Source organism: Xenopus laevis, chromosome 4L (assembly GCF_017654675.1).
Source record: "Xenopus laevis strain J_2021 chromosome 4L, Xenopus_laevis_v10.1, whole genome shotgun sequence".
In the NCBI taxonomy this organism is placed as follows: domain Eukaryota; kingdom Metazoa; phylum Chordata; class Amphibia; order Anura; family Pipidae; genus Xenopus; species Xenopus laevis.
This window is the reverse complement of record NC_054377.1, coordinates 149,751,091-149,763,975: the sequence shown is the minus strand read 5'-3', so window position 1 is coordinate 149,763,975 and position 12,885 is coordinate 149,751,091. Positions and strand designations below refer to the sequence as shown.

The 12,885-nt window shown below is 40.5% G+C and overlaps 1 protein-coding gene across 4 annotated transcripts in view; it reads right to left on the bottom strand.

The window, feature by feature from the left end:
• The window catches only part of slmap.L (sarcolemma associated protein L homeolog), a 110,068-nt gene that overhangs the window by 54,681 nt on the left and 42,502 nt on the right, over positions 1 to 12,885 (bottom strand). For all 4 annotated transcript variants that reach the window (XM_018241903.2, XM_018241902.1, XM_041590946.1 and 1 more), the window contains exon 3: positions 5,156 to 5,228. In XM_018241903.2, coding sequence (XP_018097392.1) covers positions 5,156 to 5,228 — 73 coding nt within the window. The remainder of the gene's footprint in view (positions 1 to 5,155; positions 5,229 to 12,885) is intronic.

Here is a 12,885-nt window from a genome sequence, read left to right as displayed (position 1 = left end):
TTTATTGTCTCACACTGTAATTTTAATCTCAGTTGTGTAGTGACAAATCTTAGAGGCCTGAGTTTAGCACAATCCCTGCCAACTGCTACAACTGCTGAACTAGGTTTTTGTTATTAACTTTCCATGTTTCGCCAAGACCTGTTCCACAGAACATTCACACTTACAGGATTTATTTTTATATCCCCTGTGTTTTTAATTTAAAATACCACCAAGTGAGTCTAGAGCTGGACAAAAAAGGCTGTAAAATTTAATTCCGCTTTAATTAAAAATAAAGCCCAAGCAAAAAATACATTTGAGCGTTAAAAGCAGTGAAAATGAAGTATTCATTAAACGTGTGAACAGAAGGTGGAGCTATTTATATATATTGTAACCTACTGCTGGAATACAGTCCAACCGAAATTTTACATACAGCGCTACGAAATATGTTGGCGCTATATAAATACATGTTAATAATAATAATAAATTGCCTTGATTTTAGATAGCCTTTTTAATTGGCCACATCAATTTATAAAGCATTTTCAGCAAAAAGATTCGGCTGAATACCGAACCAAATCCTAATTTGCATATGCAAAATGCAAATTAGGGTTGGGAAGGTGAAAACATTTGTAACTTCCTTGTTTTATGACAAAAAGTCATGTGATTTCCCTCCCTGCCCCTAATTTGCATATGCAGATTTCGGTTCAGCAAGGGAGAAGGATGCGGCTGAATCCAAATCCTGCTGAAAAAGGCTGAATCCTGGATTCGGAGCATCCCTATTTTAAATACAGGTATGGGATCCATTATCCGGAAACCCATTATCCAGAAAGCTCCAAATTATGGAAAGGTCATCTCCCATAGACTCCGTTTTATCCAAATAATCCACATTTTTAAAACCAATTTCCTTTTTCTGTGTAATAATAAAACAGTAACTTGTACTTGATCCCAACTAAGATATAATTAATCCTTATTGGAAGCAAAACCAGCCTATTGGATTTATTTAATATTTACATGATTTTCTAGTAGACAAAGTATAACGGAAAAGATCTGAAAAGACCCCCAGGTGAGTTATTTAGCTTTTCCCCTAGCAACCATGCACTGTTTTGAGTAAGAAACTGGAATATGAATAGAAAGATGAGTAATAAAAAGTAGCAATAACCATAAACTCAAAGCCTTACAGAGCATATGTTTTTAGATGGGGTCAGTGACCCTCATTTGAAAGCTGGCAAGAGTCTGAAGATGACAAATAATTCAAAAACTATAAAAAAGAAAAAAAATGAAGGCCAATTGAAAAGTTGCTTAGAATTAGCCATTGTATGACATACTAAAATATAACTTAAAAGTAAACCTTTAACTTCTGGTTATCTTTGGTATTCAGCTGGCACTGAAAATGTCAAGTGCAGATGAAAATTTTTGGGGCACCACTGTCTGGATTATATGAGCTGGTCCATAGAAACATCAGTCTTGGGTTCCCAGGAGTAAGACATGGACATTTAGGAACAGGTCTGTCTCCAGCCTAAACAATGGAGATATCACAACATGAACATCTTACAATTTGTGGTTTCAATCTCCCAAGAAGGTAAAGATATTTTTTGAAGATTTTGAAGGATGCGCCTTTCCTAGCGTACATTAGCAGACAGAAAATAAAGATCCCTTTTATTGCTACTCTTCGGATTTCGTAAAATAACTCAAAAAATGTAATCTGCTTGAGACTCACTTAGGTGTGAATGTTGGATCAGCCGTAAGCATGGCTTCATGCATCTGTATCCAAGGATACTCAACCAGCACTCAAAATGTGATGGTAAGAAACAGCGAGGTTCTTTTCAAGGACCAACTAAGATTATCAATGCCCAAAAACTTGATAGAAGTTATAAAAAAAAAAAGCCATGTTGAACAAGTGATCAACAAGGACAGTCCCTAGAAGAGTTCCAAAAGCTTCCATCCAGACTTTAAATCAATATAAGGCCTATGCTTTTAGAAGAGTCCTCAAATTCTTGTGGAACACATACAATGATTTGAGCCAACAAAAAGCATTGGAAGGTCTCTTGTCCTGAATGAAGTTTCTTCATGTTCTAATTGAGAAGAACTGAAGAGCTTTTCACCATCAAAAGCTCTTCTACTGCAAAGGCATTTATCCATACAGATTTTATATGCTGGGGATTTCACCAGTAGGTCAAAGGAGGACAAGAAAGTCAGTGAGAAACAGATGCTAGCCCAAAAATTGGTAGGTCTTAATTACAGTGTGCGCCACAAGAGAATCTAACTTGGGAGCCTGATCCAAGATCTTAGTGTAGTATGGTTAGAAGATGAAGAGAACATTACACTTCCCTCTCTACAAAAGCAGAAGGGGCCTCAGCAGCCAGTTTGCTGGAGGACATATCTCTATAAGGAACATCGTTGCCAAGGGTGCCTCAAACAGACTTAGAACTTTACACCGTTTCAAAAGAATGCAGAAGAAAAATTCCTCCATGTTACCAGTTAGGCTCCAGGGCTTTTCAGTGATTTCTGATGATTCTTCGCCCAACCTTGTAATGCGGTGTAATATTTACCTACAGACAAGTCACACACCAACACAATACTGCGGAAAAAGTGGTACCTGGACAGGGAAGTCGCACACACAGGAGCAGTGCCCGCTAGAGTCCTGCAGCGGCTCGGGTACCAGCGGGTACGTTGCGTTACAAAAACAGGTAACGTGTGGAATGAAGGGAGGATTTTCAGGTGCGGGTGTAGCTGCGGGTCTGCGGTTCTCATCTAAATTTCTTATCTTATGTAATATTGTCTATATTTTACTCCTTTTAAAGTTATACAAAACCTGTTTCTGTCCCCGCCCACTATTAATGACATTACTTCCTGTTTGATGGTGGTTGGCGGGTTGTGGATAAGGCAGTTATGGGTCCGGGTCAGGTAGCGAACTAAAGTGGGTAAATATGTGGGTTGCGGGTTCCGGTCTTAGAAATTAGTTCCGCGCAGGACTCTGCGCTATATGGAAACAGCTGGACTGCACTGATCTAAACCACGAGCTTAAAGGAACAGTTCAGAATAAAAATAAAAACTGGGTAAATAAATAGGCTGTGCAAAATAAAAAATGTATCTAATATAGTTAGTTAGGCAAAAATGTAATGTATAAAGGCTGGAGTGAGTGGATGTGTAACATAATAGCCAGAACACTACTTCCTGCTTTTCAGCTCTTTAACTCTGAGTTAAAGGGCACCTGTTGGGTAAAAATGTTATCCCCAACGAAAGGTGAGGGCCAATAGAGCCCGCATTCCGGTTGGGGATAACATTTTATTTAAAAAATGCCCCCCGGCATCACTACGCTACCCGCACAATGAGGGAGCTCCAGGTGCAAGCAGCCATGTCCGGTCACTCGTATGCGCATAATGAAAAGCTGCCCAGAATTGCTCATTTTGCGCGACATCCACATGATCGTTATGCGCATGTGAGTGACTGGACATGGCTGCTCGCACCTGGAGCTCCCTCCTGATTGTGAGCAATGCCATGGATCTGTCCAGTTGGTTAAATGACTAGAAGTGTTGGATGGAGCTGTGATTCCTGCCATTTGCCTTTCACCAAATTCCTGCAACACCTCCTGTATCTGGCACTGTTTGTTTGTATGAATGTTTGATGTATACACCCACCTATTGGTGTTGTAAATAGTCAATAATGAATGTGTACCCTATAAATTGCACTAATTAGAGGATTACTACAGACACAAAACACTGAATGCCAATTAGGACAACCATTGTTTAGTGTGTATGGACAGGTTTGGGCACATACTATTCCATGTGGCAGAACAAATGCTGTGGAAGACTCACAAACAATGTGATCAGACTGCACAGTTTACTGTTGGCCAAGCGATGCCCCATCCATGTCTCTCACTGTATCTGAAGCAACAACAGACTCCAATTCTCATATTCCTAAAGCAGAACAAGCAGAACCAGAGCCTTTTGTGGCATCACACAACAAAACCAAAGCAGAGGTTTTGTATAAAACAGGAGAATGCGGCAGATGCTTAAAGCCCAAAACCCTATACAAGTGATCAGACAAAGCCTCTCTGTCTGTAACAGAACCGCTCTGCAAACCTACTGCACCGGCACAATGTACACAGACACATCTTCCTTGCCAGCACTATGACTATTACATATAAGTTTTAATAGTCAGGCTTTTGTTTCAAAAGCAAAAGAACATGGCGTGTTGCTTATAAATCTTACTTTCCACCCTCTTTGTATTTTATACACATAGTAACTCTGCACACATCCCATTGGGTCCATTCCTGAGAATCGCCTGTTCTTCTAAGTACAGCACATGAGAAACCTGTAGATGTCTAAATGCCTCCCCTCTGCAAGAGCATTCAGATATACGTCACTTAATATGGGGAGGATCACCGGCTGCCTGCGCTTGAACTAACTTTATTATGATGCAAGAGAGACATTTTAGTTGGGATGCACCAAATCCAGGATTCGGTTTGGGATTTAGCCAGGATTTGTCCTTTTTCAGCAGGATTCGGCCGAATCCTTCTGCCCAGTCGAACCTAATCCGAATCCTATGCAAATTAGGATTTGGTTCAGCGGGGCAGAAGGATTTGACCTAATCCGAATCCTGCTGGAAAAGACCAAATCCTTGTTGAATCCCGGATTTGGTGCATCAACTTCTGCCCGGCCGAATCGAATCTGAATTTGCATATGCAAATTAGGGGTGGGGACGGAAAGCATGTGACTTTTTGTCACAAAACAAGGAAGTAAAAAATGTTTTCCCCTCCCCAGTATGCAAATTAGGATTTGGTTCGGTATTCGGCTGAATCTTTCGCGAAGGTGAAGGCCGAATCCAAAATAGTGGATTTGGTGCATCCCTACATTTTTTAGTACCTGGTAAAGCAACTAATGATGCCCGGAATCCACTGTTTTGGATTCTGCCGAACCCCCAAATCCTTCATGAAAGATTCGGGCGAATACCGAACCCTAATTAGCATATGCAAATAAGGGTGGGGGAGAGAAACACTTTTTTCACTTACTTGCTTTATCAAGAAAAGTCACATGATTTTAAAGATTTGGATTCAGTTCGGCCAGGCACAAGGATTCAACCGAATGCTGCTGAAAAAGGCCGAATGCTCATCTCTAAAAGCAACATGTCAAGTTTGCACCAACAGCTGATAAAAAGGGTCAAATATGGCTCCACTTACTCTGATCGTCGCCGCGTCTCGAGCCCATCTGGCAAGAAGAGTTTTATAGTGGACACTACACAGCCGTGGGTCACTGTTGGGGAAAATAAAAACACAATTCAGACAATGGAAATGTAAGGAAGTCATAAGCTGGGCCATATACTAGAGTCCTGCAGCGGGTCGGGCACCCGCGGGGTTAACCAGAAAAAAAAGCGGGCACCCTACGGAATGAGGGGAGGATTTTCAGTTGCGGGTATAGATGCGGGTCTGTGGGTCGCGGGTTGGGTTTCGGGTCTCATCTAAATTTCTTATCTTATGTAATATTGTCTATATTTTACTCCTTTTAAAGTTTAACAAAACATGTCCCTGGGCCACTTTTGATGATGTCACTTCCATTTTGCAGCAATATCACTTGTTGTTTGATGGTGGTCGGCGGGTTGTGGATAAGGCTGTTGCGGGTCCAGGTCGGGAAGCTGATCAAAGTGGGTAAATATGCGGGTTGCAGTTCGGGTCGTGGGCTGCGGGTTCGGGTCTTAGAAATTGGTTCCGCGCAGGACTCTACCAAGTATAAAGCTGTACTCTGATAGCGTATGGGATTTCAATGTGAAATATAACTGGAAGCCTAGCACAGATAATGTTTGTTTTCAGTAGGTAAAATAATATATGGAAAGTTTAAAAAAAAAACAGACACCTTTCAGGTAAGAGACGAGTGCAACCCAAATGATTTGGCAGCAGATTTAATTTGGGGGGGGGGGTTGAACAGAGCTGACACATTTATCACATGTGAAAGAACGTTAAAAAATGACTCATCCTCGGCTTTCTCTGCCAGGATTCAATATAAATGAATTTAAAGAGCGGATTAATTATAATGAATCGCAAGTGCATGTGATGGGTGCCAGGCAGCGGAAATATCAAGATGCCATGCAGAGCACTTACCCCTCCTTCTGGGGTGTATTTATAGCATATACTGCAGCACTCATGTACTGTGTACTAGCTCCTGCTGAACTACATGTCCCAGCATTCCTAGCAATAACCAGTCTTACCCATAGCTTCTATCTTGGCACTGGCCCTTCTCATACTTTTTCAAATACAGAAAAAATATATATAATTGGCAAACAAACTGTAGAGGGAAACGATCACGAAAGTGAAAATTTAATATAAGCTTAAGCATACTGATGTAAGAAACTTTCTAAATACAATCAATTAAAAATTCTATACAGTTTCTGAAATAATCAAGTTTATCTTCACTATTCTTCTCTCAGCTTCTGTTTCTCTTCATTCTGTCTTCATTCAGCAGTTGGGTGTCAGATAATCACTGACAGTTAGATCCAATATATCTTATAGGGTCTCCTTTTGCCTAGAAGATGTATTAGAGCTCACTCTTCAATCACCAGACTTTATGGGGGAAATTTACTAAAGGGCAAAGCGGCTAACGCTAGTGTAAATTCGCCAGCGTGACGTAATTTTGGCACTTCGTCGATTTACTAATGGGTGCTGGCGTAAATTCGCTAGCGAAGTAGACATACTCTAGTGCTACTTCGCAGGCGCTCGTGAAGGGACGTAACTACACTAATTCACTAACTTGCGGATTTTACTGAACGTAACTCTTGCGCCAGACTTGACTTTGCCAGTTCAGACCAGGCGAATTGCAATAGAGTAGATGAATTTGAGCAGCCCTGGCGAAACTACGCCTGGCGAAACCGTCACTGGCGTTTGCCCCTTTGTCTCTCTACATGCAGGATTTGTGCAAAAGGCAGTTATTTTGTTAGATTTTGTTTGTACTGGATCAAGTTATTTGAGTGAGCTCTAATACATCTGCTAGGAAAGGAGCCCCCCTATAAGATATATTGGATCTAACTGTCAATGATTATCTGACACCCAACTGCTGCATAAAGAGAGAATGAAGAGAAACAGATGCTGAGAGAGGGATAGTGAAGATAAACTTGATTATTTCAGAATCAGTACAGAATATTTAAAGGATTGTATTTAGAAAGTTTCTTATTTCAGTGTGATGAAGCTTATACAACATTTTCATTTTCACAATAGTTCCCCTTTAAACTACATCTCCCAGAAGTAGTTGAGAGTTGCAGTTTAACACAGAGGGAGTGCAGGGAGACATTTTTACAGCCTCCTCCGGTGTCCTTGGCACAGTATTTTTAGCTGAGGATGACGGGCAGCACATGAATACGGTTATTTTAGATGCACTTACAGCAGCCAGTAAGTAGAAAGCTCGACATACAGGCGGCACAAGTCACAGTTCTTTGTGATAGAGTCAGAGCAGCATAGCTCAGCACCCCCAAATCTCACACCCCTTGCTCAGGACACCCGCTAAGCACTCCATGCACAATCTGCAATCTAGAGTCATCTTCTTAATTAGAAAGATAAATATCTATTATTATTTTAGGCTACTACATATTTACTACTACTTATTTATCTACTCATCTGAAAATCTAAGAGATACTAGAATCCAAACAAAAACATTATTCACATCCAAAAACTGTGCAATTTTTCTACCTGCAGTGTAAGCACCTTTTTTCAACATAAGCAATATGAAAATAACAGATTTAAAATCCATCTTTGTTTTTTTTTTTATAAAGCACTTAGGGGTTATGGCTTTGTTTTTACTAGGGATGCACCGAAACCGGGATTCTGTTCGGGATTCGGCCTTTTTCAGCAGGATTCGGCCGAATCATTCTACCCGGCCAAAGCAAATCCGAATTTGCATATGCAAATTAGGGACGGGAGGGAAATCACGTGACTTTTTGTCACAAAACAAGGAAGTAAAAATTGTTTTCCCCTTCCCACCCCTGATATGCACGGATTCGGTCGAATCCAAAATAGGTGATTTGGTGCATCCCTAATTTTTGGACTTTATTACCCCACTGCCCCTTGTAATGAGCTGAAATAGGGGTAATAATAAGCCCTGTATAAACAGCCCGTTTCAATGTAACTGTTTAATCAGAGGACTGGGAGATCAATGTTATGGAAAGCAGATTTACTACCTCCTCCTCCTCTCAAGACGTTAAGATTTCCGTTAGCTTTTGGTTTCCATGTTTCTATTTTATTTCTATAGGCAAATAGATATACAGGTATTGGGCCTATTATTTAGGATGCTCGGGAGCTGGGGTTACCTGGATAATGGACCTTTCCATAATTTGGATCTTCATACCTTTAAGTCTACTAGCAGTGGCATAACTAGACATCACTGGGTCCCACAGCAAATTATTTTTCAGACCCCCAAAATGTCTAGCGGTTGTTCTGTTTTACCAATAGTTATTGAAATTGTATATGTACAAGGCCCTCATGGGGCCCCTATGACTCTTGGGGGGCCCCTGCAGCTGCAGGGTCTGCTTCCCAATTACTCCCATGTCTTCTAGAAAATCATATAAACCCAATAGGCTGGTTTTGCCTCCAATAAGGATTAATTATATCTTAGTTGGGATCAAGTACAAGTTACTGTTTTATTATTACACAGAAAAAGAAAATCGTTTTTTTTTTTTAAATTTGGATTGGATAAAATGATGGCCTTTCTTATTTTGGAGCTTTCCAGATAAAGGACCCCATGCAAGTTCTGTTCATTGAACTTATGTTGAACAACTACTTTATGGGTTGGGTGAAAAGTTAAAGGGATCCTGTCATCGGAAAACATGTTTTTTTCAAAACGCATCAGTTAATAGTGCTACTGCAGCAGAATTCTGCACTGAAATCCATTTCTCAAAAGAGCAAACAGATTTTTTTATATTCAATTTTGAAATCTGACATGGGGCTAGACATTTTGTTAATTTCCCAGCTGCCCCTGGTCATGTGACTTGTGCCTGCACTTTAGGAGAGAAATGCTTTCTGGCAGGCTGCTGTTTTTCCTTCTCAATGTAACTGAATGTGTCTCAGTGGGACATGGGATTTTACTATTGAGTGTTGTTCTTAGATCTACCAGGCAGCTGTTATCTTGTGTTAGGGAGCTGCTATCTGGTTACCTTCCCATTGTTCTTTTGTTTGGCTGCTGGGGGGGGGGTGATATCACTCCAGCTTGCAGTACAGCAGTAAAGAGTGATTGAAGTTTATCAAAGCACAAATCACATGACTTGGGGCAGCTGGGAAATTGACAATATGTCCAGCCCCATGTCAGATTTCAAAATTGAATATAAAAAAAATCTGTTTGCTCTTTTGAGAAATGGATTTCAGTGCAGAATTCTGCTGGAGCAGCACTATTAACTGATTCATTTTGAAAAAAAATGTTTTTTCCCATGACAGTATCCCTTTAAAGAAATACTATTAGGTCTTTGTTGGTTTACTTATTGACGACCAGGTTGAGAGTTTGGCAAATAAGAAAACAATGGTATACAGGACCAGCAACTAATAAAATTCATTTTAAGAAAAAGCACGAAGCATGTTTGATATATGTGGCCCAAACGTGATCAAGAATGGGAAAGTCTAGCACTTTATAGGTGTGCAAGTAACGGATGTCTATCAATGTCTACTTTAATGTGGCCATAGACTTTACAATTATAATCTTTCCTGGAATAGATATTTCCAGGAAAGATTGTTTGTTTCAATAAAAAGAGCTGAATCGTCAGATATAGAAACAATAGAATTTGACCTGTATTTGACGATTCAGCACTAACAATGGCCGATGTTTGGGTGACTTCAAAGGCACCAGATCAAATTTTCCATCCAGCCCGATCGATGAGCCGACCGCTATCCAAGTCTTCTGCCGATATCAGTTAGCTCGTCTCCCACCATAAATGCCACGAATATCACATGGTAGCGTGTGGCTGATATATTGTGCCCTGACACTCTGCAATAAAGCTTCTAATAAATGTTGGTATGAGGCCAAATATAAAACGTACGGCCGTCACCTCTTGCTATTGAGTCACATGAGCACAGAGGCGCCAGAGCAGGGGAGGCAGGTGCAGGGCACTGAAGTGTTTGGAAGGCACTTGGGCCCAGATTGGGTTACAGTAGTACAAGTGGGATCTCCAGTTACTGTGCTGAGTACTACAGGGATGTGTGACCGTCCCCTCTCCTTTCCACTGAAAAAGAACAAAACCTTGAGGGAGATACAGGACATTTAGAACACTGGGCTCTTTATAGCTTCCCACACGGAGGTCATAAATAACTTGGAAATATCTGTGGTACAATCAAGTTCCACATTAGCTGAATATTGAATATTGTCCATTATTTAGCTTATTGTGTGCCCAGAACATTCCTTCTCTGTATATTTGTATTTATACATATGGGAGGAGGAGGTGCCATATTGATTCCCTTAGACAGTACAGTATGAGGGTATAGCTTATTGTGTGCCCAGAACATTCCTTCTCTGTATATTTGTATTTATACATATGGGAGGAGGAGGTGCCATATTGATTCCCTTAGACAGTACAGTATGAGGGTATAGCTTATTGTGTGCCCAGAACATTCCTTCTCTGTATATTTGTATTTATACATATGGGAGGAGGAGGTGCCATATTGATTCCCTTAGACAGTACAGTATGAGGGTATAGCTTATTGTGTGCCCAGAACATTCCTTCTCTGTATATTTGTATTTATACATATGGGAGGAGGAGGTGCCATATTGATTCCCTTAGACAGTACAGTATGAGGGTATAGCTTATTGTGTGCCCAGAACATTCCTTCTCTGTATATTTGTATTTATACATATGGGAGGAGGGAGGTGCCATATTGATTCCCTTAGACAGTACAGTATGAGGGTATAGCTTATTGTGTGCCCAGAACATTCCTTCTCTGTATATTTGTATTTATACATATGGGAGGAGGAGGTGCCATATTGATTCCCTTAGACAGTACAGTATGAGGGTATAGCTTATTGTGTGCCCAGAACATTCCTTCTCTGTATATTTGTATTTATACATATGGGAGGAGGGAGGTGCCATATTGATTCCCTTAGACAGTACAGTATGAGGGTATAGCTTATTGTGTGCCCAGAACTTTCCTTCTCTGTATACGTATTTGTATTTATACATATGGGAGGAGGGAGGTGCCATATTGATTCCCTTAGACAGTACAGTATGAGGGTATAGCTTATTGTGTGCCCAGAACATTCCTTCTCTGTATATTCGTATTTATACATATGGGAGGAGGAGGTGCCATATTGATTCCCTTAGACAGTACAGTATGAGGGTATAGCTTATTGTGTGCCCAGAACATTCCTTCTCTGTATATTTGTATTTATACATATGGGAGGAGGAGGTGCCATATTGATTCCCTTAGACAGTACAGTATGAGGGTATAGCTTATTGTGTGCCCAGAACATTCCTTCTCTGTATATTTGTATTTATACATATGGGAGGAGGAGGTGCCATATTGATTCCCTTAGACAGTACAGTATGAGGGTATAGCTTATTGTGTGCCCAGAACATTCCTTCTCTGTATATTTGTATTTATACATATGGGAGGAGGAGGTGCCATATTGATTCCCTTAGACAGTACAGTATGAGGGTATAGCTTATTGTGTGCCCAGAACATTCCTTCTCTGTATATTTGTATTTATACATATGGGAGGAGGAGGTGCCATATTGATTCCCTTAGACAGTACAGTATGAGGGTATAGCTTATTGTGTGCCCAGAACATTCCTTCTCTGTATATTTGTATTTATACATATGGGAGGAGGGAGGTGCCATATTGATTCCCTTAGACAGTACAGTATGAGGGTATAGCTTATTGTGTGCCCAGAACATTCCTTCTCTGTATATTTGTATTTATACATATGGGAGGAGGGAGGTGCCATATTGATTCCCTTAGACAGTACAGTATGAGGGTATAGCTTATTGTGTGCCCAGAACATTCCTTCTCTGTATATTTGTATTTATACATATGGGAGGAGGGAGGTGCCATATTGATTCCCTTAGACAGTACAGTATGAGGGTATAGCTTATTGTGTGCCCAGAACTTTCCTTCTCTGTATACGTATTTGTATTTATACATATGGGAGGAGGGAGGTGCCATATTGATTCCCTTAGACAGTACAGTATGAGGGTATAGCTTATTGTGTGCCCAGAACATTCCTTCTCTGTATATTCGTATTTATACATATGGGAGGAGGAGGTGCCATATTGATTCCCTTAGACAGTACAGTATGAAGGTATAGCTTATTGTGTGCCCAGAAAATACCTTCTCTGTATATTTGTATTTATACATATGGGAGGAGGTGCCATATTGATTCCATTAGAAAGTACAGTATGAGGGTATAGCTTATTGTGTGCCCAGAACATTCCTTCTCTGTATATTTGTATTTATACATATGGGAGGAGGGAGGTGCCATATTGATTCCCTTAGACAGTACAGTATGAGGGTATAGCTTATTGTGTGCCCAGAACATTCCTTCTCTGTATATTCGTATTTATACATATGGGAGGAGGAGGTGCCATATTGATTCCCTTAGACAGTACAGTATGAGGGTATAGCTTATTGTGTGCCCAGAAAATACCTTCTCTGTATATTTGTATTTATACATATGGGAGGAGGTGCCATATTGATTCCATTAGAAAGTACAGTATGAGGGTATAGCTTATTGTGTGCCCAGAACATTCCTTCTCTGTATATTTGTATTTATACATATGGGAGGAGGGAGGTGCCATATTGATTCCCTTAGACAGTACAGTATGAGGGTATAGCTTATTGTGTGCCCAGAACATTCCTTCTCTGTATATTTGTATTTATACATATGGGAGGAGGAGGTGCCATATTGATTCCCTTAGACAGTACAGTATGAGGGTATAGCTTATTGTGTGCC